Consider the following 27,982-nt stretch of genomic DNA (forward strand, 5'->3'; position numbering starts at 1 on the left):
GGGGGGGGTGGTGGGGAAGAGGGGAGGTGATCGCGCTGCAGAGCAGATGAAGTCGGTAATGGTCTAGGAGATTATGGCTTGGTGTCCAGGAGGAGTTGGCATTCAGCCATGGCAAGGTAAAGTCCTACCACCATACAACAGTGTCCCCTTTGTCAGCCAATTTAATAATGAGGTTGGGCTTGAACCCAATAGCATGCTGCAAATTCAGAGGGACAAAAATTAGTGAGTGAGGGGAGTGGAGATATTGTCATGGCCGGCAGTTTTAAATAAAAAGAGAGGGTACGAGGCAGGAGGGTGTGGTCTAGGTAGATAAGAGGCTAAAGATAGGAGAAATGGTCAGATGTGTGTGGGGTGGGGTGGGGGGTGGCTCCTGGCCAAAAAGGTAGGTACTGAACCATACAAGAGCTCAGCATTATGTTGAGCTTGGATTTCGGTGAGATGGGGCATAGGGAGTTGAAGCAGAGGTACTTGCTGAGGGCAGATCGATTGAGATGAGGGGATAGTGAAAATAGGGCAAGGATTGAGATTAAAAGGATAGGTGGGGTCAGAAGAAAGTGAAGAAAAAGATGGATCAGGAGAAAGGCTGGCATCCAAGTGTTGGCTGAACCTTGCGATCCTTGCCTACTGAAAGGAGGCCTGGAGCTAAGTGGTTCTGGCGGAACCCAACTGGGCATTGGTGAGTTGGTTATTGGTGAGTAGGTTATTGGTGAGTAATTGCTGCTGGATAGCACTGATATCCCTTCCATCACTTTACTGATGATTAGGAGTAGGCTGAAAGAACAGTAATTAGCTGGATTGGATTTTTCCTGCTTTTTGTGGACAGGACATACCTGGAAAATTTTTGACATTGTCCTGATGTAGATGTAGTACATGCCAGCATTGGAACTGTACTGGAACAGCTTGCCTAGGGGTATGACTAGTTCTGGAGGACAAGTCTTCAGCACTAAGCTGCAGTGTTATTGAGACCCATAGCCTTTGCTGTGTCCAATGCACTCAGCCATATCTAGACATCTGTGGATTGAATTGGCTGATGGCTGGTATCTCAGGAGGCCGCGAAGGATCATCCACTCAGCTCTTCTGGCTGAGGATGGTTGCAAACCCTTCGGCCGTGTCTTTTCCACTCACTTGCTGAGCTCCACCATAATTGAGGATGGGATATTCATGGTGCCGCCTCCTGTTAGTTGTTTAATTGCTCCCCAACATTCATGACTGGATGTGGCTAGTCTGCAGAGCTTTGACCTGATCCGTTGTTTGTGGGCTAGCTTAGCTTTGTCAATAGCATACCGCTTTTGCTATTTAGCATGTACGTAGCCCTGTGTTGTATCTTCTGCAGATTGGCATCTCATGTTGTTATCCCTGGTCCTGCTCTTCTATACTCATTGAATCAGGGTCGGCCACCTGACAAACACAATCAGTTGCAAAAGAATACACGAAAATTTGAACTAGAAAACATCTGGCCAAATAAGCAGCCAAACATCCAGATCAATAAAGCAATCTCTCTCAGAACACACTTTTAAGTGCATGACACAGCCAAGAACAGTTATTTCCACAGCTGCTCAAGACTTTAACCAAATAAAGTCTTGCCCCTATTTCCAAGTCTAACATCAGAACCTCCGAATTCAGCAGCATTTCTTACCAACAAACACAATTTGCTTTATTTCAAAACGTCTCTCCGGACCCAGTGGAATAGAAGCGATCCCAAAGTTTATTTACCATGTGTGTTTTGAATGTTTCCCTAGTGGGAGGAGGAGGTGAGGTGGATGGCTGCTGCATGTCAATGGCTGCTCAGTAGCTACCAGTGCTGGGTCTGAGGACGGCCCTGCAATGTCGCACCACAAGTATTGATGTGGTGGCTGCCTGGCCTGGATGCTCTGACATCTGTACTCATTTGAGTAGGGCAACTAGGTGTTGCTGATGTGGCATTGGCCATCGAATGATCACTATTATCCATATCATCTGCAGTCATTTGTTTCAGGTTACTCCCTCAGCATATCCAGTGGATGAGATAAGCTTCACCAATTGATCAAGTCTTTTATTTATTTTTTACAATCATCACTCTCACCTACACAACTTTCTTTCCTGCAAGCAACTGATTGTAAATATAACTTGAATAAGTGCCATTAATATTGACAGTTTCATTGTAATTACAGTAAGTGCTTGTTACAACATAATGTGGATGAACTTAACTTTAAAAAAAATTGTCTTGAGAAAAATTAAGTGTAGCCTTCCTACAGATCTTAGCAATTGTTCAGTGACTTAAATGAAGGCATAGAAAGTCTCATATCTAAGTTTGCTGACGACACAAAGATTGGTGGCATTGTAAGCAGTGTAGATGAAAACATAAAATTACAAAGCGATATTGATAGATGAGGTGAATGGGCAAAACTGTGACAAATGGAATTCAATGTAGACAAATGTGAGGTCATCCACTTTGGATCAAAAAAGTATAGAACAGGGTACTTTCTAAATGATAAAAAGTTAAAAACAGTGGATGTCCAAAGGGACTTAGGGGTTCAGGTACATAGATCATTGAAGTGTCATGAACAGGTGCAGAAAATAATCAAGAAGGCTAATGGAATGCTGGCCTTTATATCTAGAGGACTGGAGCACAAGGGGGCAGAAGTTATGCTGCAGCTATACAAAACCCTGGTTAGACCGCACCTGGAATACTGTGAGCAGTTCTGGGCACCGCACCTTCGGAAGGACATATTGGCCTTGGAGGGAGTACAGCGTAGGTTTACTAGAATGATACCCGGATTTCAAGGGTTAAGTTACGAGGAGAGATTACACAAATTGGGGTTGTATTCTCTGGAGTTTCGAAGGTTAAGGGGTGATCTGATCGAAGTTTATAAGATATTAAGGGGAACGGATAGGGTGTATAGAGAGAAACTATTTCCGCTGGTTGGGGATTCTAGGAGTAGGGGGCACAGTGTAAAAATTAGAACCAGACCTTTCAGGAGCGAGATTAGAAAACATTTCTACACACAAAGGGTGGTAGAAGTTTGGAACTCTCTTCCGCAAACGGCAATTGATACTAGCTCAATTGCTAAAATTAAATGTGAGATAGGTAGCTTTTTGGCAACCAAAGGTAATAAGGGATAAGGGCCAAAGGTGAGTATATGGAGTTAGATCACAAATCAGTCATGATCTTATCAAATGGCGGAGCAGGCATGAGGGGCTGAATGGCCTACTCCTGTTCCTATGTTATCCATTGTGAAATGTTGCAACATCATACTTCCAAAATCAGTTACTGGTGCTAATATAAAAGCCATGTATGAACATTTCTGCCACATTTTACTGGACACATGACTAAACCGAGATCTTGATACTATGTATTACATAGAATGTACAGCACAAAAACAGGCCATTCAGCCCAACAGAACCATGCTGGTGTTTACGCTCCACACAAGCCTCCGCTCTCCCTATTTCATCTAACCCTATCAGCATATCCTTCTATTCCTTTCTCCCTCGTGTTTATCTAGCTTCCCCTTAAATGCATCTATGCTAGTCGCCTCAACTACTCCTTGTGGTAGCAAGTTCCACATTCTTACCACTCAATGGGTGAAGAGGTTTCTCCTGAATTCCCTTGGATTTATTAGTGACTATCTTAATTTATGGCCCCTAATTCTGGTCTCCCCTGCAAGTGGAAAAATCTTTTCTATCAAACCCTTTCATAATCTTAAAAACCTCTATCAGATCAACCCTCAGTCTTCTCTTTTCTAGAGAAAAGAGCCCCAGACTGCTCAATCTTTCCTAATAAGTATAGCCTCTCAGTTCTGGTATCATCCTAATAAATCTTTTTTGCATCCTTCTCCAATGCCTCTATATCCTTTTTATAATATGGAGACCAGAACTGTGCATAATACTCCGTGGTGTAAACAAGGTTCTATACAAGTTTAACGTAACTTCTCTGCTTTTCAATTTTATCCCTCTAGAAATAAACCCCAAGTGAAATGCAAACTGTATACCATCAATAAAGTACTGAAATTCAAAGCATTAAAATTTCACAGATCAAACAGACATGTAGTTCAAAAGGTATGTCAACTTTTTTTTAATTCATCAAAATTTTGAACAGCAACAGGCACATATCAAAATATGAATATGGCAACTCTGCCAACAACCTGGTAATATTCCTAAGCTTAACATTGAAGCCTTCATCTCTCAAAGATGGCTGTTGCAACAAATTGTAAACAGAATTCTCTTAAACAGTCCTGAAATACAAGTTAACTAAAAAAAGAGAAAAGCACCAATTTGTTTCACTGGAAAACGCCAAACTTAAGATACAGTTGTGCTTACTGTACATAATCAAGAACTATTTAAAACATTGTAAAATACAAAATGGAATGTTTGAAGTTTAAAATAACATTTGTAATCTTATCCTACAAAGGGTTCATCTTTTCACATCAAACAAGGCCCACAGGGGAGTAACATGTCACTCGCAAAAGGTCGAGGAACAATGCACTTTTTCAAAATAAAAACAGATTTGGTCACTTAGCTTTGTGCATAGTTTTAAGGCATCTGTAGCAATTTTACAATTTTTCTTCAATCTGGCTGTTTAATTCGAGTATGTTTTTCACATTTTGAAGAAAACAATGGTGAAAGTGGCATTATGTTCTGATATACTGATTCTTGGCTACCACTATCACTTGCTCCAGAAATACAGGCAAATATCCTGAGCTGATCTTTATAATGAACTACTGCCGCTATCACTGTAAGTGCAGTTCATGCATGAAAACCATATGTTGTCTTTACCAACTAATCTGTTTTTATAAGTTGTTTCTTCAACTCTCCCCCAAAAAGGCAAAGGCCAGCAGCACTCTGTTTCCATTTTTGCTGAAGTAAAGCTTGGTTGTGGTCTGAGATGAAGGCTGGATTCACAGTGCACTAAAGGAACACCATGGCTGAAGAGAGGCTTCCATGGGAACTCAAATGGCATCACAAAGATTAAAAATGAGCTGCAGCATTTATTTTTTGTTCTATCTTCTTACCAAATAGCATTTCCCAAATTAGTGGTTCCTTTTCCACTATGCTTCAAGGCAAGAACCAGAACCAAAACCAAAGTATCAAAAATACAGCATTGTAAACAAATCTCTGAGGCAGAAAAGGGACTGGCTTCTTTGCATGCATTCAGTCACTCCAAAATGGTGGGAAGAGAACAAAAACTCTTCTTGTACCAACATCAGAAGCTTTTCACTAAGTTCATATTTCAGCCTTCTAAGAAAAAAACCACAGAAAACCCCAAGTGCAGAAATCGTAAGTGTCAGTCTGTATTACAGTTTTCAAACTAACCGTTAATAAATGGCACTTTCTGGGACATTGCCACCCTCCTTTTCCCATTCCCTTCAGTTTGGCCACCACTGCTGTTTATGTGCTCAATGTCTCACAAAAGCCAACTGAGGTATTTGTGTATTGCTTTATGTTCAGGCCTTGCAAGGGGCAAAGAAGCAATTGGGTGCTTTGAAAAAAGCATGGAATTACATTAATGTTGGCATGGGTACACATGCAACCGTGGCAGTCAGAGCCTACAAATATATCTCAACCCCTCACATAAAAGAATCATCCCATTTGCCTTCAGCCCAATAGGCTGAAACGTCATTGTCCAGCTCCAGCAGAATGAGAGCGGGGTGAGTGGGATAAAATTATTCTTGGCTTTCCTGAGGTAATAAATCAGTCCATTTCCTCACAAACAGATTCAGCATCATCTCCACTCTTAGTCTGTTCCTGTAGTAATCCCTTCCAGCTTGCATTATTCAAACTAAGGTGTCCAAGCATAGTCTGTGACAGTGTGGTGTTGGAGAATCGAGACCACTCCACAAAAAGCGGTTTCACTACGTAAGTTATGAAACCTGTTGCACAAAACAAAATCTTAATTAACTATGTTAACATGAGTTTTCAAGTTGCTATAGATAAGCATGTTACTTTTTATATAAATAATGATGAGTGTTAACTACAAGAATAAACTTGTGGCAAAAGCTGTAAAATAACCATACTTTATTTTAAACAAAACACAAAAACAAAGCCATAGGCGGGGAATGTGCCACTTTTTTCAGGTGCAAGAGTTACAAGTCACTCAATATATCACAAATTTTCAAAATAGGTAAATAAAACAATAATTACTACATATAAATACTTAACATAATGGTTCTTTATCACCTTTATATCAAAGACAGTTTCTTCTATCATAAATATTATTACACAGTATTAGAATGTTTGCTATGGAGACAATGCATTTCAAACTATATATACTATTTCCCCCATAACACCCCATTAATGGAGTTCCATGAATACTGGATCATGAATTCAACAGCACTCCATTCTGTCTTGAGAACTGGCAAAAATGAGAGCAGCAAGTTGGAGTGATCAGCTGGCATTCAAAATTATGCATTTCTGGTTGGACATAATGAGCTCTGTCTACCTGACCTACTGGGCTACACTTTGCCGAATAATGTTATTCGAGGGCTTACCAGTCACTCTTTTACTTTGTAACCCCCAGACTAACAACAGGTCCAGCGAAATTCTAGGTCCCTTTGGATGGCTATTATTTTTAAAATAATTTTCAGCTTCAACTGCAATTCTGACACAAATATGCTACCGGTATAAAGCTACTCAAATTGTCAGGAGTAGTAATATTGACACTATGCAACTGAAGGTAAGACTTAAAATGATTAAGTGAAAATAGAAAATGTTGAACATTCTCATCTATCTTCCCTTTTCTCTATTCTCCCCTCTTCCCCATTCTTTCTTTTCTTTTACTTCATTTTCACAACTTCCTATTCAACCTTTTTCTTTTAAAGTTCAAAATTTTCTTTGAGACCCTGGATCAAAACATTTATTTTGGAGGCAAGATACAACTAGCTCAATTTTTGAACTGATTTTCTCACATTAAACATGCTGGTTGAGTTCTTGTCCACCTCACTAGTAACATGAGTGTGTTCAAATAACTCTGCAGTAGTTAAACATTACAAAAGTCAATTGCTTTGCATTTTGTTGAAACTGAAATCACTCACCTATTTGAATATTGGCTACAGTTTCTGTATGGCGATCACATAGCTGACTTATATCTAGCTTATGCCGCCTTTCAATATCCCCTAAATAGGAAGAAAAAATTCAGTTTAAATATAAATTGTCTTATGATGATTGTAAATGCATCAAAATTTTCAAAAGTTATCCTATTTGGTAGTGCATTATTCTCCCAAACTGAGCGTTATGCAAAAACAGCATATTTTACTACAAGTATTTTTCCTTTAATTTGCACCAGTAACACACACTTTTCAAATTATACAGAAGTATACAAACCTATCCTACAATGTACAGGATTATTTTGGATTGCGTTATCCTATAAAGTTTCATGAAAAATAAAATGCATTGGGATGCATTTTTTAAAAAATTTCCTTCATGAAAAACTTACATATATTTTGTGAAGACAATGGTACTATCGATATGGCTGTTTGCATATCAAGAATGACAGCAGTTTAGAGATCAAGCTAATTTGGCAACTGTCCCTCGGGTCCAGTTGCCTCAGAAGGATAGCAAGGGTCGTGCTTAAGGAGGATGGGATCTTACAGGATTGCGTTTTGCGAAGTTTTAGGAAACGGTTGCTATTAACTTATGACCTGTCTTAAATTGGCCCACTCTTACTTTTCTGGGAGATAGTCTGGGTCACGCAGGCCCCAGAACAGGGATCCAGATTGCCCGGTACATCCAGGCAGAATCCACACAGTACCCTTTTTGACGAACCCCCTTATCCTAAGTGGTTCATTTTTATATTTTTCCAGTTCAGCTCCATCCTTTCTGTAGTGTGCATTCCAAATTAACACAATACTCTCAGTGGGGCCTGAAAGGTAGGATTGCTTTCTTTGATCTACTTTCCATTCCCCTTATGCAACTCAATATCCCATTGGGCCATAATTTGCTGTAGCTGGGCATCTAAATGGCATCTGCCGTTAGTTAAGACTTGCCCTTGCAAGTTTAGGTTTTTTTAATTTTTTGGGTGGGAAGTTGCTGAAAGTGCGAGCTGATAACGTCACAGTGAAGGAAACCGGGCATCTGGAACCTGAGTGAACAGGGCAAGCAACTGGGTATCTCCTTAACCAATCAGATTGAAGGATTGTGAAATTAACAGTGCAAGGACTGAGAAGAAGGTGTAAATTAGAATGGGTGAATTCAACGTCAAATCAGGTACAGAAAGAGAAATAAAGAGAGGAAAGAGAGTTTGGATTAAGAAAGAGAGACAAAGGAAAAGTAAAAAAAAAAATTTTAATGTTAAATTTTACATTTTTAAAATCTCCAACAGGAAGGAATGAGTCATCACACTTGTAATAGTTAATTTTCAGTTCCAGAGGTTGATTGGCAGTAATTAACAAGTCATTAAGGGGTACTTACGCTTGTAACGATGAGACTTAATTTTCTGTGGTGAGTTTAGTTCGTATCTACCGTGCAAATAGAGCAACTTCACGCCATTCAATGCATTTCAACGGTGAGGCAGCAAGTTGCTGTTTTCGCAAAGCTAAGGGCAGAGCGGCGCAACTTGAACAGCACCTTTTGGATATCTGCATTTAACCGCGCATCTGCCCTTCGCCGAAAGTTGCTGCGCTCTTTGTGCACAAATAACGGCGAGCGCCATTAGCCTCACCATTATTTTGAGAGCAAATACTGAGCCATTAGCTTTTCTGATCGCTGCCAGACTTTGCTTTGATGTTTTGAGGGATCTATTTACTACAACCCCAAACTCCTTTTCCTGATCTGTTATGGTTAATAATTTACCATGAATCTAGTAAATCTCTAATTCCTTGTCCCTAAGTACATGGCTTTACACTTATTCACTGTACCTCTCAATTGTCCATTCACTTTGCCAAACAATTGAGATACTCGTGAAACTTTTCCCCATCCTCTTCCATCTAAATGACTCCTGCTGTTTTGAGATTGTCCACCAACTATGAAATGAAGCTACTAGCGCTATTTCCAGTATTCATAAAAATGTTGAATATTACTGGTCCTAAAACCAAGCCCCGTAGAGTTTATGGGTGGGGATGTGAGTAAAGGGTCTGGTTATTTTTGTTTATAATATTGTTTAAGAAAATGCTGTAAATTGAGCCATTTTACTGAACGTACCTTGATGGAAGAATTCTTGTGATACTTTTTCACTCCATTGCTTACTCAGTTCCCAAGGCCGGCATGGGTTACTGATATCTGCACATTTCAGCGCTATCTGCAATAACAAAAGTTATTTACTTGAGAAGGTAATCTTTTTAATTTTTCTCTCTTCTGTTAGCCCAACATTTTAAGTAAGTTTTTTCACAATTCCTATCACTTTAGAGAGACCAAAGGGTGCTGTTCAGATAAGGAAGTATCCTATATGAGTATGCAGCTGGTTGATATGAAAGTGTGTGTTATGCCATTACAGCTATAAGTAATACAAGAGTGCATGGAAGCTTGGGCGAGAAAGGGTCATTCAGTCCATCAACAATACCCTTTCCAAAGACCACTAACAACGTACCTTACCTATTCAATTTCCCAAGGGAAAATTCTATGAAAAAATACTCCCAAATCCCCAGAAACAATAAAGCAAAACTCCAAAATATTTATCCATTCGGACAGTTCAGGCCCACTACTGTGGCCCCAGACACAAACAGCACAGGAGCTGACATATCCTGGAGAACGTTTGATCATCTCAGTCCACACTGGTGATCCTCAAAAGAGGCCCCAAATCCTGATCTGCCTCCACCATCCGATCAGCTACTGCTGACTGCCTAACTATCCCAATCTGTGGCTGCCCCCCACCTAACACACTCCCCAGCCCCATCGGAAATAAGGGGGAAAAAGTGCTGCAAGCACACAAGCACACAAAAGCAAAAAAAAGAAAGTGAAAAGGAGAAAGTAAAGATGAGGGAGGATATATACACATGTATAGAGGAGTAGGAGAAGAAACAGGAGGATAGATACACCAAGTGGAAGAAGAGAGACATGCACAGAAATGGAGATGGGGACACAGCACAGAAAGAGGTAAACACATGTATGGAAATGGAAGAAGAAACACAGATAGCTAGGTAAGGGAAAGAGCAGGAGACCCACAAAGACCATAAGAGACCATAAGAGATAGGAGCAGGAGTGAGCCATCCGGCCCCTTGAGCCTGCTCCGCCATTCAATAAGATCATGGCTGATCTGATTTTTACCTCAACTCCACTTTCCCGGCCTTTCCCCATATCCTTTGACTCCCTTGCTGATCAAAAATTTGTCTAACTCAGCCTTGAATGTATTCAATGACTCAGCCTCCACAGCTTTTTGGGGTAAAGAATTCCAAGATTCACGACCCTCTGGGAGAAGAAATTCCTCCTAATTTCCGTCTTAAATGGGCGACCCCTTATTCTGAGACTATGCCCCCTAGTTTTAGATTCCCCCATGGGGGGTAACAGAAACGGAAGAGACACATAAATGGGGACAGCTCAAAAACAGTGCACATATAGAAGTGCAGGAGACGACACTCACACACAGACAGTGGAAAAATCTCACACACCAGAGGAGGGGAGGACACACACACACAGAAGTGGAAGACAAGACACAAGAAAAATGGAAAGAAGGAAACATTAAAGTGGACAGCACACACACAAAAGCACAAATAGACACGCGCACACAATTGCAGCGAGACAGACAGACCGACAGGCACTGACGGAAGCAGAGAATGACAGTCACACGTACAGTAGTTGAGGGGAGAGAGAGGCAGATGTTCAGGGGAAGAGATGGAAAACAAAAACAGGTAAGAGAGTACAAATTATGATAGTGTAAACTTTGTAGACAATTTGTTTACAGACTTACTAATACTGAGAATGTTTGGCTGATTCTTGCTCGAACACACCTTTCCCTATAACCTCCAATCCCACATAGCACTGAACCTGACTACAGGCTGATACAAGGAAAGGAATTTTGTTTGAATGATAGAGGAAGCCAGCAGAACTGTTGATCATTTAAACTAGGTAAAATGTTCAGGATGTACACAAACTTCAGGACATTACAGGTTTAGGCTAGGCCTGAGAATATAGTGTTAAATACTGAAAGATTAAACAGGAGATATCATTTAGAAAGATGCTACCCAGTTAGAATCATACACAGTGGGTGGTGGGGAATTAGAGTGATTTCCTTCATCAGTCGCTGAATTTTCTAAAAACTGACAGCCACAAGTCAGTTAACAGAAAAGTTGACCGATATTTTAAAAAATTGATGTGTGTGGGAAAACCATGACTAACCATAGAAAATATAAAATTATTTTATGGCTGTAACATTCATTCCATTAGGTTTCGTGATAAATAATTCACCCAAGGAAAACTGATGTATCAACAGATTTTATTAAAAAGTATAAGATTCGGAAGTCAAACCTTCCAGAATTATAAAGGTTTCAACACCTGGATCAACAAAAGTAGTAAATATACCTTGTGGGTCTTACATCGCACACATGGGCCAAGAGAGCCCTTCCATTGCATGCCAAGGAGTCCAAAACATAAAGAACTGTTCAGATACAAGTCTTATATGTCACAAGCTTAATCTGCATTGATTTCGTGGTCTGCTTTTACTATGAAATGTGGGAGCACTTTGAATAGGAAGTACTCTCCTAGGCTTTCCTTTCCTTCAAATTTGTGACCTGGTCTAAATTTTTAAAAATGTAAATTAACTGATAACCACTTAAGAAACACTAGACAGTATCATGACAGCAACTGCAATATTTCCAGGCTGCCACTGGACAGAGGTATCAGTTAGCTTTGGAGGGATATGAGAACTAAACTCAAGTCCCATGTAGATGAAAGCCAAGGAATGAAATTTTGTTTAGGGGCTGCAAAACTCAATTGATCGTTTAAAAAATGTAAAAATGATACATATGGACTAATTATTATTTACCATTCTGAAATATTCTTACAAATATATATATTTCCACTAAAAACTGAATTGAAAGCAATATTACAATTTCGCAAAAACAATATTGGAAGACTTTTTCCTCATCAAGAGTTAGCAGTAACTGAAAAATATCAAAGTCCATTGTAAAATTAATAAGATACATTTGTAGAGGTAAGCTACATAGTCCAATGTGACAACGTCATTGAAACGGCTATGTGAAGCAAAATAGTTTGAGTTAAGCCTGCACTTGAAAAAACACACCCACTTAAATATTTAACTCCAGAAAATAATTTTGAAATAAGGTTACCTGCAGCATGAAATGTCGATGGCCAGCATCATCTAAAGATATGTCACTCATATCCAAGCGAGTTCTGAGTTGTGACAGAAACTCATTCTGGCGGCTTATGTCTGTGGCGAGGATTAGGGAACCCAACTGGCTTTCCATTTGATAGCTTTAAAAAAAGTGTAGATACTGTTTGTGTGACATACTGTAACCACTTTACAAAAGCTTAAAGAAAAGCATTATACACCTAGCAGTGAGATTACTTTTCTGTAGAGTCTTTTATACAAAGAGCTGGAATTATACGAGGTATAAATGACTATAACCTTTTCCTTTCAGAGCTTGATATCGGAGGTAAATTCTAGATCTTTCTATAGAAACATCCTCCACATACCACTGGGTGTAACTCCAGAAAGGACTGGAATCATGGCTGTGAAGGTATCCCTGTCTGCTTGTGAGCTACATGAGTCAACACCATGCAGTTAGATTTTCCCATTTATTCCATGCCACAGGTTGCCTTGAAATTTTCCTGGTATTTCTTAAAAACCTCCATCAGTATTCTCCAGCTGATATGACAAGGATCTCCCTACAATTAAGCTAAATAATCGACAATGAAGACAAAGCAGGATATCAAGGATAGTAGTCTTCGCCCCTAAATCTAGGGCATCCACTGCACTACTGAGGCACAGAACAGTCAAATACCTCAAGCAGCTATACTGTCTAGACCACAGTCTACATATAAATCAGCTTGTTATGCCAAAGCTCTGCCCAATAAGTTTGACAGTAGGTCAATCACTAAGGAAAATAATTTACTAGAAGTAACTCTGCTTAGATTCTAAACATGTGTCTTTGGATTGTTGACTTTTTGCTGAACAACAACTTGTACTTATATAGCGCCTCTAACATAGTAAAATGTCCCAATGCGCTTCACAGGAGCGCTTTCAAACAAAATTTGACACCGAGCCACAAGGAGATATTAGGACAGATGACCAAAAGCTTGGTCAAAGAGATAGGTTTTAAGGAGCATCTTGGGAAGGGAATTCCAGAGCTTAGGGTCTAGGCAGCTGAAGGCACAGCAATGGCAGAGCAATGGAAATCGGGGATGCGCAAAAGGCCAGAATTGGAGGAGCGCAGAGATCTCAGAGGGTTGTAGGGCTGGAGGAGGGATTTCAAAACAAGGATGAGAATTTTTAAAATCGAGATATTGGTGGACCAGTAGCCAATATAGGTCAGCGAGTACAGGGGTGATGGGTGAACGGGACTTAGTGCGAGTTAGGATACGGGCAGAGTTTTGGATGAGCTCAAGTTTACGAAGAATGTAAGGTGGGAGGCCAGCCAGGAGAGCATTTGAATAGTCGAGTCTAGAGGTAATAAAGGCATGGACGAGCATTTCAGCAGCAGTGAGCTGAGACAGGGGCGGAGACGGGCGATGTTACGGAGGTGGAAGTAGGCAGTCTTGGTGATGGAGTGGATATGCGATCAGAAGCTCAGCTCAGGGTCCAATAGGACGCCATGATTGCAACTGGTCTGGTTCAGCCTCAGACAGTGGCCGGGGGTGTGATGGAATCAGTGGCTAGGGAACAGAGTTTATGACTGGGACCGAAAACAATGGCTTCAGTCTTCCCAATATTTAATTTCTGCTCATCCAATACTGGATGTCAGACAAGCAGCGTGACAAATCAGAGGCAGTGGAGGGTCGAAAGAAGTGGTGGTGAGGTAGAGCTGGGTGTCATTAGCATACACGTGGTACCTGATGAGTTTTCAGATGATGTCGCCAAGGGGCAGCAGGTAGATGAGAAATAAGGAGGGAGCCAAGGATAGATCCTTGGGGGACCTCAGAGGTAACGGTGTGGGAAGAGAAGCCATTGCAGGTGATTCTCTGGCTACGATTGGATAGATAAGAATGGAACCAAGTGAGGGCAGGCCCACCCAGCTGGAGGATGGACGAGAGGCATTGGTGGAGGATGGTGCCATCAACTGTGTCAAAGGCTGCAGACAGGTCGGGATGGATGAGAAGGGATAGTTTACCAGAGTCACAATCACGAGATGTCATTTGTGACTTTGATAAGGGCCATTTCAGAGGCGGAAACCTGATTTGAGGGGTTCAAACATGGAATTGCGGGAAAGATGGACATAGATTTGGGAGGAGACAACACATTCACAGACTTGGGAGAGGAAAGAGAGGTTGGAAATGGGGCAGTAGTTTGCAAGGACAGAGGGGTCAAGGTTGGGTTTTTTGAAGAGGGAGGGGGCAATACCCGAGGAGAGAGCACAGTTAACAATATTAGCTAACATGGGGGCCAGGAAGGGAAGTTGGGTGGTCAGCAGTTTGGTGAGAATAGGATCAAGGGAGCAGGAGGTGGGTCTCATGGTCAAGATGAGCTCAGAGAGGGCATGAGAGGAGATAGGAGAGAAACTAAACAAAGATGCGATTTCAGGGCTAGGTCAGGGGGGCAACCTTCGGGAAAGTTTGGCTTGGTAGGCTAGAGGAAGGGTGAAAAGCGGCAGAGGCAGCTGAACTCAATCTTAGTGACAAAGTTGTCCATGAGCTCCTCGCACTTTTTGTTGGAGGTGAAGGTGGAGGGGGCAGGGGAGGAAGGTTTAAGATGACAGTTTGTAGTGAAGAGAAGCCTGTGGTTATCTTTACATTCCAGGATGATCCTGGAATAGTGCCCAGTTTAGGCAGAGGACAGCAGGACCCGATAGTGCTTTATGTGGTCCAGCCAGATCTGGCGATGAATAGCTGAACCAGATGTCAGCCATAAACGTTCAAGTCTTGGACTTAAGGAAGCGGAGATAAGGGCCGTACCAGAAGGAATGACCAGGGTGAGAGAGTAATGGTTTTAATGGGGACAAGGGCATCATAGGTGGATCAACATGGTCATTCCCTTCTTATTGCCAACTTTACAATTTTAAGCAAGTATTAGTACCAGGAAAAAAACCTCTCATACCCTGATCAGAAAGGGGGAATTGAGATAAGATAGTAACTATAGACCAGTTAGCCTTACACTGGTAGTAGAAAAACTGTGAGACCATAATAAAGGATAACATTAATGAACAATTAGAAAATTATGGAATAAGCAGTAACAATCAACATGTGTTTGACTAATTTAACCAAATTCATTGAGGAAATTACTGTGTAGACAAAGGGTGTAACTTTCATCTGGGCTTGCAAAATAGCATTTGATAAAGTGTGATTTCAGAGATTTATTAGAGATTATGGCCCATGATATTAGAGGTAAAGTGGCAATATGAAGAGACAGGTGGCTAAACAACAGACAGTAGACAGTAGGAATAAAAATACATTTCTCAGATTGCCGTATGTAGCTAGTGAAATGTTCGGGGAGACCTGAGACATGGATAAAGAGGAAAGCATATTTTTTGTCTCTCCTTTTCAGTTAACAAAAGGTTTAAACACATTTCAACTTGTTAAAATTGGCAATTGTTTAAGAATAAAAGTAAAGTTGGCTAAAAATAACTTATGATCTACTGGATATATACCAACTCCAGTTACCTAGAAACTAAGTATTTATTGATTATGATTAATTTTCAAACATGCATTATATGCATTGACAACTAATTTAGAAACACAATTCAAATTTGTAGAGATAATTATTTAGCAAAAGATCAGATACACACCTTTCTTCGACTGAAAAATGTGAAAATAATTTAGATTCCTGGAGCACACACACTGCTGACCTCCAGTGATGGTTTTCTAACACCGAGGTATTCTGTAAGTGAAGGAAAGATAATTAGTAGTTATGTAAAAATAGTACTTCAAATTCTTCTCGTTTCCACAAGACCAGAGTGTACAAAGACCGTGTTTGTTAAAAAAAACTCTACTTTCCAAGCAAAATTATATCTTAATTTCTTGTCAATGAATGTCTTTAAAAGCATGAACAAATTATTCTGTTGAATATACCAGTGATGTTTGACTGGCAAAAGAAAGGTGCTTTGAGATTACACATAATTTAAAAAAGAAAACATCAGGGTCAACATTAATAAATAAATCCTTTTTAAAAAAAAATCACACACAAAATTATTCATCTGTAGTACATCAGACAGATTTATTTTTGCAATCTTCTTTTATGCAATCCTGCATAACAGTAGTCAGTTTTTATAGTCAAACTGAAATATATTGGGAGTGCAATCTTACAATGTCATAGCATCATGTCAATCTAAACAAACTTTGTTTATGAACTTGTATTGTATAAAACAGTAAGTACTATTTTGTAATGGATGAGTAGAATACGTTGCTCAAATATAGACAAAATTTGTTCAAATAAAGCAAAATTACTTATCTTGTAGAATCATTTTCATTCTTTGAATGAGGATCTTCTAAGCATCATGAAAAAGCACCAGTGCTAGGTGACATTCTCTGGCAGTCACGTAAGGGACCACATCCCTTTAAGGCATTTTGTGACACTAGGTTTGCCCCAGCTGACTATCCTCGTTCTCATGCAATACAAAAGAGCCAGCCCTCCCTTGGAGCAAGTTTTATTTTGTCTGAAAAAGATTCATTATTTTTGCTTCCTGCAAGATCTAAGGGGAAACAAACTGGGGGTGCAATGTGTAACGGTTGTTGAAGAATGTAAGTAGGTCATCTCATTTTTCTTCACTTTGCATTTTCCACACACCACTGGAGTTTAACCAAATAATAACTTGGGACAAGTAGGAGGGTGGTCCTAACAGGGAAACAGAAACTCCTGCTGACAGGAAAGACTTGCCAATGCCAAACCAGGTAACATCTGTGACTGCTAGTGTTTGGTGAATGTATGTGGATTACTACGGGTAGTTTCTTTGCTTGTGTTTTCAACGAACGTTTTTTTTCCAGAGATGCCTGCCTGGAATGAATAGAATGACCTTTTTTTTGTTTTTACTGACCCCAATGATACTGTCAAGAGAGATGGTAGAAATGAAGAACACATTCTAAAAACCACTTTGCAAGTCACTGTTTAGTGACAAGCTTACTAAATACATTGGGATCATAAAACATAAATAATTGATGTGATTGAAGGATGGATTTGGTGGAGCTTAACCATTTACAAGAGCCCTACAGGTATCTATAAAGTGCCATTTTAGCTCTGAGTTGTGTGGAATCGGATAAAAGCAAGAGATCACAATTTCCTGAGCTAAATGAAATTGAGGGCAAATTATTGACCTGGTTGGTAAATTGGTTGAGTGGCAGGAAACAGACAGTATTGATAATGGGCAGGTATTCAAATTGGCAGGACGTGACTAGTGGTGTCCCACAGGGATCTGTTTTGGGGCCTCAACCATTCACTAAATTTATTAATGACTTAGATGACAGAATAGAGAGCCACATATCCAAGTCTGCCGATGACTCAAAGATGGGCAGCACTGTAAGCAGTGTAGATGGAAGTATAAAATTAGAGAGATATTAATAGATTAAGTGAATGGGCAAAACTGTGGCAATTGGATTTCAATGTAGGCAAGTGTAAGATCATCCACTTTGGACCCAAAAAGGATAGATCAGAGTACTTTCTAAATGGTGTAAAGCTTGAAGCAGTAGAGGTCCAAAGAGACTTAGGGGCCCATGTACATAGGTCATTAAAATGTCATGGACAGGTACAGAAAATAATCAAAAAGGCCAATGGAATGCTGGTCTTTATATCTAGAGGACTAGAATACAAGGGGGTAGAAGTTATGCTACAGCTATACAAAGCCCTGGTTAGACCGCACCTGAAGTACTGTGTTCAGTTCTGGGCACTGCACCTTAGGAAGGATATACTGGCCTTGGAGTGAGTACAGTGTAGATTTACTAGAATTATACCTGGACTTCAAGGATTAAATTACGAGGAGAGATTACACAAACTAGGGTTGTATTCCCTGGAATTTAGAAAATTAAGGAGTGATTTGATCAAAGTTTTCAAGCTATTAAGGTGAACTGATAGGGTAGATAGAAACTATTTCCGCTGGTTGGAGAGTCTAGGACTAGGGGACATAGCCTGAAAAATTAGAGACAGGACTTTCAGGAGTGAAGTTAAGAAACACTTCTGCACACAAAGGGTGGTAGAAGTTTGGAACTCTCTTCCACAAACGGTAGTTGTGCTAGCTCAATTGTTAATTTTAAATTTGAGATTGATAGATTTTTGTTATCCAAAGGTATTAAGGAATATGGGGCTAAGGCAGGTATATGGAGGTAGGTCACAGAGCAGTCATGATTTCATTGAATGGCAGAACAGGCTCGAGGGGTTAAATGGCCTACTCCTGTTCCTATGTGAAAATGGGATAACATCTTTACCAGGAAAAACTAGTGTGTCCAAAATACTGCAACAGTAGTCAAGCAAGGCCGCTTGATGGCTAGAGCCTTAATCTCACAAAACCTACATGCTGAAATTAGAACCAGCACAATGCAGGCTTTCTGGATAAGTTTCACAACACAGGTACTAAGAGGTTCAAAAGGAGGGTACATTGGTTTGTGGAAGACCAAATTGAAGTTCTGGATTGTGTTTAGTTTATAGACCGTCCTCAAATGTGGAAATAAAAGGATGTTCTTCTAACAAACCAAATGCAAGTGGATTATGAAAGGCTGAGATAACAATCATATGAACATGGATGAAGCTGGGTCTCTATCATAGCTCAACAAACATTGCAAGAATAAACGTTACATCACAGGCCAGAGAACCAATACTTTTAGAGGAACAGCAATGCACAATGTCTTCCATTTTAAGTTGGTTGATGACTTTGAGAAGCCAGGACATGTCCACTACTGTTGGTGTTATACCTGGTCCCTGAAAGACCAGTGGACAAGTATTGTCACAGCCACAAGCTGGAACTCAAAGCAGTGAGTAGTGAATGGTTGTTTTTCAGACTGGAGGGAAGAGTGCCATGGTGCCCCCCCACACATTATTAGGACCACTGCTCTTTTTGATATTAATGACCTGGACTTGGGTGGGGGGGGGGGGGGGGTAGGGGCATAATTTCAAAGACTGCAGATGATGCAAAACTTGGAAATGTAGCAAACAGTGAGGACTTCAGGATGACATAGACAGGCTGGTGAAATGGGCAGACACATGGCGGATGAAATTTAAATTTAATGCGAAGTATGAAGTGATGCATTTTGGAATGAAGAATGAGGAAAGGCAATATAAACTAAATGGTACAATTTTAAGGGGGTGCAACTGGGGGGTTCACACGCACAAATCTTTGAAGGTGGCAGGACAAGGTGAGAAGACTGTTAATAAAGCATACAGGATCCATGTCTTTTCAAATAGAGGCTTAGAGTACAAAAGCAGGGAGGTTACGTTAAACCTTTATAACTCACTAGTGAGGCCTCAGCTGGAGTACTGTGTCCAATTCTGGCACAACACTTTATGAAGGATGTCAAGGCCTTGGAGAGGGTACAGAGGAAATTTAGCAGAATGATACCAGGGATGAGGGACTTCAGTTATGTGGAGAGACTAGAGAAGCTGACATTATTCTCCTTAGTGCAGAGAAGGTTAAGAGGAGAATTAATAGAGGTGTTCAAAATTACAAGGGGTTTTGATAGAGTAAATAAGTTTCCACTGGCAGGAGGGTTGGTAACCAGAGGACACAGATTTAAGTTAATTGGCAAAAGAACAAGAGGGGAGAAGAGGAGACACTTTTTTACGCAGCGAGTTATGATAATCTCGAATGCATTGCCTGATAGGGTGGTGATAACTTTCAAAAGGGAATCGGATATATATTTGAAAAGGAAAAATTTGCAGGGCTATGGGGAAAGAGCAAGGGAGTGGGACTAATTGGCTAGCTCTTTCAAAGAGCTGGCACAGGCACAATGGGCCAAATGGCCTCCTTCTTTCCTGTATGATTCTATGAACTCCCAATGCTGAGAAAAAACAGTCCAATGAATTTGATGACACACAATCCTCATTTGCACCGTGCCCTGCGCATAGAGAACTCTGCTCTTGTAACCAATTGTTTGGACTGCTGATTGGGTGTTGAAGGAACAATCTATTGAGCGGACACTTTGCAATGTTGGTTCAGCACATGCGTCGCAATGACTGAATCAGTACCAGTAGAATGTGCGGCACATCAGCGGTGGGATGGTGGACTCCATTATGTTGTATTTGCCTTGGATGTAATGAGGAGACGTTTATGCATATCCTCCCCAACTACCTTAGTGACAGACCAGGAAAAGGAAACAAGAAAAATCCCTCAAAGGTCAAAGACTGTGATTTCTGTAATCCTGAGCAAAAGGTCTATTGCCCATGGGTCATATGAAGTAGACAATTTCAGATTGGGCCACTATGCTGTTGAATAGATCAAACAACCTGATCAAATGTTTTTGATCCTGTCCAATGAAGGGCAGCATGTCAGCATCTTTCTCACCCCCTGGTTAGTCTTAAAGGGAAGGCATCCTTTATGTGACTCTTTCCCATAGCCAGTCCAGTCCAGGTGTGTGACATGAAAAAAGAGTGCAGATTACACAATATTCATGGCTTAATCACAGAAATCAACAGGTCAAGCAAGATATATGAGCAATACATGGGCTTAAATAAAAATATAGCTCAGTCACTGATGGGATAGTCACTATTCTAACAATATTTACCAAAGAAGTATAAGCATCTTCCAAAATTCTATAGATTATAAAACAGTTCCTGCAGATTGGAGGGTGGCGAATGTAACCCCACTATTTAAAAAAGGAGGAAGAGAGAAAAAAGGGAACTACAGACTAACATCAGTAGTAGGGAAGATGCTAGAGTCTATTATAAAGGATGTGATAACAGGACACTTAGAAAATATCAACTGGATTAGACAAAGTCAACATGGATTTATGAAAGGGAAATCATGTTTGACAAACCTACTGGAGTTTTTTGAGGATGTAACTGGTAGAATAGATAAGGGAGAACCAGTGGATGTGGTTTATTTGGCTTTTCAGAAGGCCTTTGATAAAGTCCCACATAAGAGGTTAGTGTGCAAAATTAAAGCACATGGGATTGGGGCAATATACTGGCATGGATTGAAAATTGGTTAACAGACAAGAAACAAGACAGTAGGAATAAATGGGTCTTTTTGGGATGGCAAGTGGTGACTAGTGGGGTACCACAGGGATCTGTGCTTGGGCCCCAGCTATTCACAATATATATCAATGATTTGGATGAGGGAACCAAATGTAATATTTCCAAGTTTGCTGATGACACAACACTAGGTGGGATCGTGAGTTGTGAGGAGGATGCAAAGAGGCTTCAAGGCAATTTGGGCAAGTTGAGTGAGTGGGCAAATACATGGCAGATGCAGTATAATAACATGGATAAATGTGAAGTTATCCACTTCGGAAGGAAAAACAGAAAGGCAGGGTATTATTTAGATGGTGATAGATTGGGGAATGCTGATGTACAAAGGGACCTGGGTGTCCTTGTACACCAGTCACTGAAAGCAAACATGCAGGTGCAGCAACTTTTGTTAAAAGTTATCTGTTTTTAATACAAACCCCAGCATCTGCTACATTTGACCCCTGGTGACCCCACCTCAGTATTCTTGGATGTAATGTTTCCCTGACTAACCTGTTTGAACACCATTCACTCCTCTGATTGCTGTGATTATCTCTCTGCCGAGGTGCGATAAAGGGCAGTTAGAAAGATCATCTGTAATCATCAGGCATTGTTCTCTGACTATATACGCTGTGTCTTTATGCAACTCTTCACTTCACCTGACGAAGGAGCAAAGCTCCGAAAGCTTGTGATTTCAAATAAAGCTGTTGGACTATAACCTGGTGTTGTGCGACTCCTTACATATAAAGTTCTGACAGGGCTTGACAGACTGGATGCAGGGAGGATGTTTCCCCTGGCTGGGGGGTCCAGAATGAGGGGTCACAGTCTCAGGATAGGGGTAGGACATTTAGGACTGAAATGAGAAGAAATCTCTTCACTCAGAAGGTGGTGAACCGGTGGAATTATCTACCACAGAAGGCTGTGGAGGCCAAGTCACTGAATATATTTAAGAAGGAGCTAGATAGATTTCTGGACACAAAAGGCATCAGGGACTGCAGGGAGGATGAGCAAACTGGCCACAGCACTGTGGTTCAGGGGGCCATTCAAGTGGGGGGGGGGGGGTGGGGGGGAAGAGTAAAAAGGAATGTGGTTGTAGTGGGCGACAGTATAGTTGGAGGGATAGACACTGTTCTCTGCAGCCAAGTGCGAGAGTCCCGAAGGCTGTGTTGCCTACCTGGTGCCAGGGTTAAGGACATCTCCTCAGGGCTGGAGAGAAACTTGGAGTGGAAGGGGGAGGATCCAGTTGTCGTGGTCCACATAGTCCTACCTATGTGGTTGGTACCTAAGAAAGAGGTTCTGCTGAGGGAGTTTGAGCAGCTAGGGACTAAATTAAAAAGCAGAACCACAAAGGTGATAATCTCCGGATTATTACCTGAGCCACGAGCAAATTGGCACAGGGTAAATCAGATCAGAGAGATGAATGCGTGGCTCAAAGTGGGTTTCGATTCATGGGGCACTGGCACCAACAGAGTACCCTTCGTCGTCCAGTACTTCCCCGGAGCGGAGAAACTACACCATGTTCTCCACAGCCTTCAACATGTCATCGATGACGACGGACATCTCGCTAAGGCCATCCCCACGCCTCCACTACTCGCCTTCAAACAGCCACCCAACCTCAAACAGACCATCGTTCGCAGCAAATTACCCAGCTTTCAGGAGAACAGCGTCCACGACACCACACAACCCTGCCATGGCAACCTCTGCAAGACATGCCAGATCATCGACACGGATACCACCATCACACGAGAGGACACCACCCACATGGTTCATACTCCTGTGACTCGGCCAACATTGTCTACCTCATACGTTGCAGGAAAGGATGCCCCGGAGCATGGTACATTGGCAAGACCATGCAGACACTGCGACAACGGATGAACGGACACCGCGCAACAATCGCCAGACAGGAGGGTTCCCTCCCAGTCGGGGAACACTTTAGCAGTCAAGGACATTCAGCCACCGATCTTCGGGTAAGCGTTCTCCAAGGCGGCCTTTGAGACACACAACAACGCAAAATCGTCGAGCAGAAGTTGATAGCCAAGTTCCGCACCCATGAGGACGGCCTCAACCGGGATCTTGGGTTCATGTCACGCTACACGTAACCCCACCAGCAAAAGGGAAAAAAAGTTATCTGTTTTTAATACTCTCTCTCTCTCTGCCATTTGGGTCTCTTTCTCTCTGTCTGTGTAATTGACACAATGTATATTCAGTGTACTGGGACGTACTGTTCTCCGTGACTGGCCTGTTTGAACACCAACGACACCTTTTGATTGGTGTGATGCTGTCCCAGCCTAATATAAGATATGCGATTTGAGAACCTTTCACTCATTCACCTGACGAAGGGGATAATCTCCGAAAGCTTGTGATTTTAAAATAAAATTGTTGGACTATAACCTGGTATTGTAAGATTCCTTACATTTGTCCACCCCAGTCCATCACCGGCATCTCCACATCACCAGTACTGGGGAAAGAGGGAGCTGTTCCGTTGGGACGGGCTTCACCTGAACCACGCTGGGACCAGTGTTCTGGCAAACCGAATAACTAGGGCGGTAGAGAAGGCTTTAAACTAAATAGAGGGGGGAGGGCTCAGGTGGGGCGAAGTTTAGATTGATAGAGAAAAGACAAGGAAGTAGTACAGGAAAGTGATGGGGGTAATGATAAACAGAGTGCGTCAGGAAGGGACAAGACCATAGAAACGTAAGAGTGCACTAGCAAATGGGGCCGGGGTAGGAAAGAATGGTAAAAAGACAAAATTAAAGGTTCTTTATCTGAATGTGCGCAGCATTCGTAATAAGATAGATGAATTGACGGAACAAATAGAAACAAATGGGTATGATCTCGTGGCCATTACAGAGACATGGTTGCAAGGTGACCAAGGTTGGGAGCTAAATATTCAGGGTTATTTAACATTTCGGAAGGATAGGAAAAATGGTAAAGGTGGTGGGGTAGCCCTGTTAATAAAGGATGAAATTGGTATAATAGTGAGAAATGATCTTGGCTCAGAAGATCAAAATGTCGAATCAATTTGGGTGTAGGTAAGAAATAGCAAGGGAAAGAAATCATTGGTGGGAGTAGTATATAGGCCCCCTAACAGTAGCTAAGCTGTAGGGCAAAATATAAATCAGGAAATAAGGGGGGCTTGTAAAAAAGGTAATGCAATAATCATGGGCGACTTTAACTTTTGCATAGATTGGACAAATCAAATTGGCAAAAATAGCCCTGAGGAGGAGTTCATAGAATGTATTAGGGACTGTTTCTAAGGCCAATATGTCGGAGAACCAACCAGGGAACAGGCCATTTTAGATCTGGTAATGGGTAATGAAACAGGATTAATTAATGATCTCAAAGTAAAGGATCCCTTGGGAAGCAGTGATCATAACATGATGGAATTTCACATCCAATTTGAGAGTGGGAATCTTGGGTCTGAAACTACTGTATTAAACTTAAATAAGGGCAATTATGAAGGAATGAGGGTGGAATTGGCTAAAGTGGACTGGGTTATCAGATTAGATGGTATGATGGTGGATAAGCAGCGGCAACATTTAAAAAAATATTTTATGACTCGCAACAAAAATATATCCCTGTGAAGAGGAAAGACTCCACAAAAAGGGTGAACCAACCATGGCTAAGGAAGTAAAGGATGGTATCAGGTTAAAAGAAAAAGCATACAGCATGGCAAAGATTAATGGTAAGCCCAAAGATTGGGAAAACTTTAAAAACCAGCAAAGGATGACTAAAACAATAATAAAGAGGGAGAAAATAAATTGAGAGTAAACTAGCAAGAAATATAAAAACTACAGTAAAAGCTTCTACAAGTATATTAAAAGGAAGAGGGTAACTAAAGTAAACACTGGTCCCTTAGAGAATGAGAATGGGGAAATAATAATGGAAAGCAAGGAAATGGCAGAGGAATTGAACAGATATTTTGTATCTGTCTTCACAGTAGAAGACACTAATAACATACCAATAAAAGTAGAAAATCAAGGGGCAAAGGGGAGGGAGGAACCAAAAACAATCAATATCACTAGAGAAAAAGTACTAGGTAAACTAATGGGTCTAAAGGCTGACAAGTCCCCTGGACCTGATGGCTTGCATCCGAGTGTCTTAAAGGAAGTGGTTACAGAGATAGTGGATGCATTCGTTGTAATCTTCCAGAATTCACTAGATTCTGAAAAGGTCCCAGCAGATTGGAAAACCACAAACGTAATACTCCTATTCAAGAAGGGAGCGAGACAGAAAGCAGGTAACTATAGACCAGTTAGCCTAACATTTGTCATTGGGAAAATGCTTGAATCCATTATTAAGGAAGTAGTAGCAGGACATTTGGAAACTCATAATACAATCAAGGAGAGTCAACCTGGTTTTATGAAGGGAAAATCATGTCTGACAAATTTATTAGAGTTCTTTGAGGAAGTAACGGGCAGGGTGGATAAAGGGGAACCAATGGATGCAGCATTTTTGGATTTCCAAAAGGCATTCGATAAAGTGCCACATAAAAGATTCCTGCACAAGATAAGAGCTCATGGAGCTGGGGGTAATACACTGACATGGATAGAGGATTGGCTAACTAACAGAAAACAAAGAGTCGGGATAAAAGGGTCATTTTCAAAATGGCATTCTGTAACAAGTGGGGTGCTGCAGGGCTCAGTGCTGGGGCCTCAACTATTTACAATATATATCAATGACTTGGATGAAGAAACAGAGGCCAAATTTGCTGATGATACAAAGGTAGGTGGAAAAGCAAGTTGCGATGAGGACACAAAGTGTCTGCAAAGGGATATTGACAGGTTAAGCGAATGGGCAAAAATTTGGCAGATGGAATATAATGTGGGAAAATGTGAAGTCATCCACTTTGGGAGGAAAAATGAAAAAGCAAAATATTATTTGAATGGAGAAAGACTACAAAATGCTGCGGTGCAGAAGGATCTGGGTGTCCTCGTACATGAAACACAAAAAGTCAACATACAGGTGCAGCAGGTAATCCAGAAGGCAAACGGAATATTGGCCTTTATTTCTAGGGGGATGGAGTAGAAAAGCAGGGAAGTCATGCTACAACTGTACGGGGTGCTGATGAGACCACACCTGGAGTACTGCGTACAGTTCTGGTGCCCTTATTTAAGGAAGGACATACATGTATTGGAGGCAGTTCAGAGAAGGTTCACTAGGTTGATTCCGGGTATGGAAGAATTGTCTTATGAGGAAAGATTGAACAGGTTGGGTCTATACTCATTGGAGTTCAGAAGAATGAGAGGAGACCTTATTGAAACATACAAGATTCTGAGGGGACTCGATAGGGTAGATGCTGAGGGGATGTTACACCTCATGGGGGAATGTAAAACTAGGGGGCATAGTCTCAGAATAAGGGGTCGCCCATTTAAGACGGAAATGAGGAGAAATTTCTTCTCCCAAAGGGTCGTGAATCTTTGGAATTCTTTACCACAAAAAGCTGTGGAGGCTGAGTCATTGAATATATTCAAGGCTGAGTTAGACAAATTTTTGATCAGCAAGGGAGTCAAAGGATATGGGGGAAGGGCGGGAAAGTGGAGTCGAGGTAAAAATCAGATCAGCTGTGATCTCATTAAATGGCGGAGCAGGCTCGAGGGGCCGATGGCCTACTCCTGCTCCTATCTCTTATGGTCTTATGGGTATGAGGAGAAAGCGGGAATATGGTATTGAGATAGAGGATCAGCCATGATCATATTGAATGGCGGAGCAGGCTCGAAGGGCCGAATGGCCTGCTCCTATTTTCTATGTTTCAATGCGCAACATATTACCAGTGTTATCTGGGCAACAAATATCACAGAGATCAAAAACACAGCACACAACACAATATTATACTTACTGTCTTCTAATACACAGAAAGAAATAGCAGAATAAATTAGGATTGACTTGATACCATAATAATAAAAAAAGCTTCTGAAATCTTAACTGTTGGGCTGAGATTAATGATATTCCTTATATTACAACAGTGACTACACTTCAAAAGTACTTCATTGGATGTGAAGCACTTTGGGACATCCTGAGGTTGTGAAATTTTTAACCCAATGATGCAGTGTCAAAACTGTGTAAATGCAGGGTATGTGATTATAAATTACAGCAGTTGCTTTATACAATGTTGTTGAATTGTAGATATACTTCAAAATATTTGCAAGAATTCAATCAACAATGCAGATTTAAGTAAATAACTAATCAGATGTTCTAAATCTTCATTTAAAAAAAAGTGATATTTCCATGTTGGGGAAAAATGTTTTACCAAAACATTACTGACTTGCAGTTTTAATGGCAGGAACTTAATTTGGCACAAGCACCAAATTAAATATCACAATTTTCTACCAGATTCAATACTGAATATACTACACCAGAGGGTGCTATATGCATACTATTTACACATCTTGGATATCTATGGTTAAATTTAAGGAATGTATTAGTACCAGAGAAAAATCTACAAACATACATACTGTACGCACAACTTACGCACAACGCAAGATCTATTTATCCGAAGGACCTACACACTATGTTCTACACATACTCAGATGAATAAGTGATTTTGCGGAGTCGGCAGTCCCTAAAGCTTTTGGGACAGGAGGGAATGTGGCAACTGCCCTATCTGCTTGTGCACTTTGTCCTCTCCCTCCTGTACCAAAAGTCGCTTACAGTTCTGAAACCACTGAACCACAGCAAAACTGTGAAAAACTGCAGAACACAAACTCATTGTCAATAAATGTAAAGAAATCAAGAGAGGATTGTGGACAAAGATGTCTGTGTGGAATAATCTATTTTGGAGAATCCAAAATGAACCGGGTTGGGGAAATAATTTTTTTTCTA

At 40.9% G+C, this 27,982-nt stretch overlaps 1 protein-coding gene across 4 annotated transcripts in view; it reads right to left on the reverse strand.

Moving 5' to 3' along the window:
- Positions 1 to 4,022: 4,022 nt before the first annotated feature.
- The window catches only part of pde7a (phosphodiesterase 7A), a 167,392-nt gene continuing 143,432 nt past the window's right edge, over positions 4,023 to 27,982 (reverse strand). For all 4 annotated transcript variants that reach the window (XM_067975807.1, XM_067975797.1, XM_067975796.1 and 1 more), the window contains 5 exons: positions 15,804 to 15,895; positions 12,192 to 12,336; positions 9,112 to 9,208; positions 7,008 to 7,088; positions 4,023 to 5,846 (listed from right to left, as the gene is read on the reverse strand). In XM_067975807.1, coding sequence (XP_067831908.1) covers positions 5,668 to 5,846; positions 7,008 to 7,088; positions 9,112 to 9,208; positions 12,192 to 12,336; positions 15,804 to 15,895 — 594 coding nt within the window. In that variant the 3' untranslated portion in view covers positions 4,023 to 5,667. The remainder of the gene's footprint in view (positions 5,847 to 7,007; positions 7,089 to 9,111; positions 9,209 to 12,191; positions 12,337 to 15,803; positions 15,896 to 27,982) is intronic.

Source organism: Heptranchias perlo, chromosome 3, assembly GCF_035084215.1.
Source record: "Heptranchias perlo isolate sHepPer1 chromosome 3, sHepPer1.hap1, whole genome shotgun sequence".
Lineage (NCBI taxonomy): Eukaryota > Metazoa > Chordata > Chondrichthyes > Hexanchiformes > Hexanchidae > Heptranchias > Heptranchias perlo.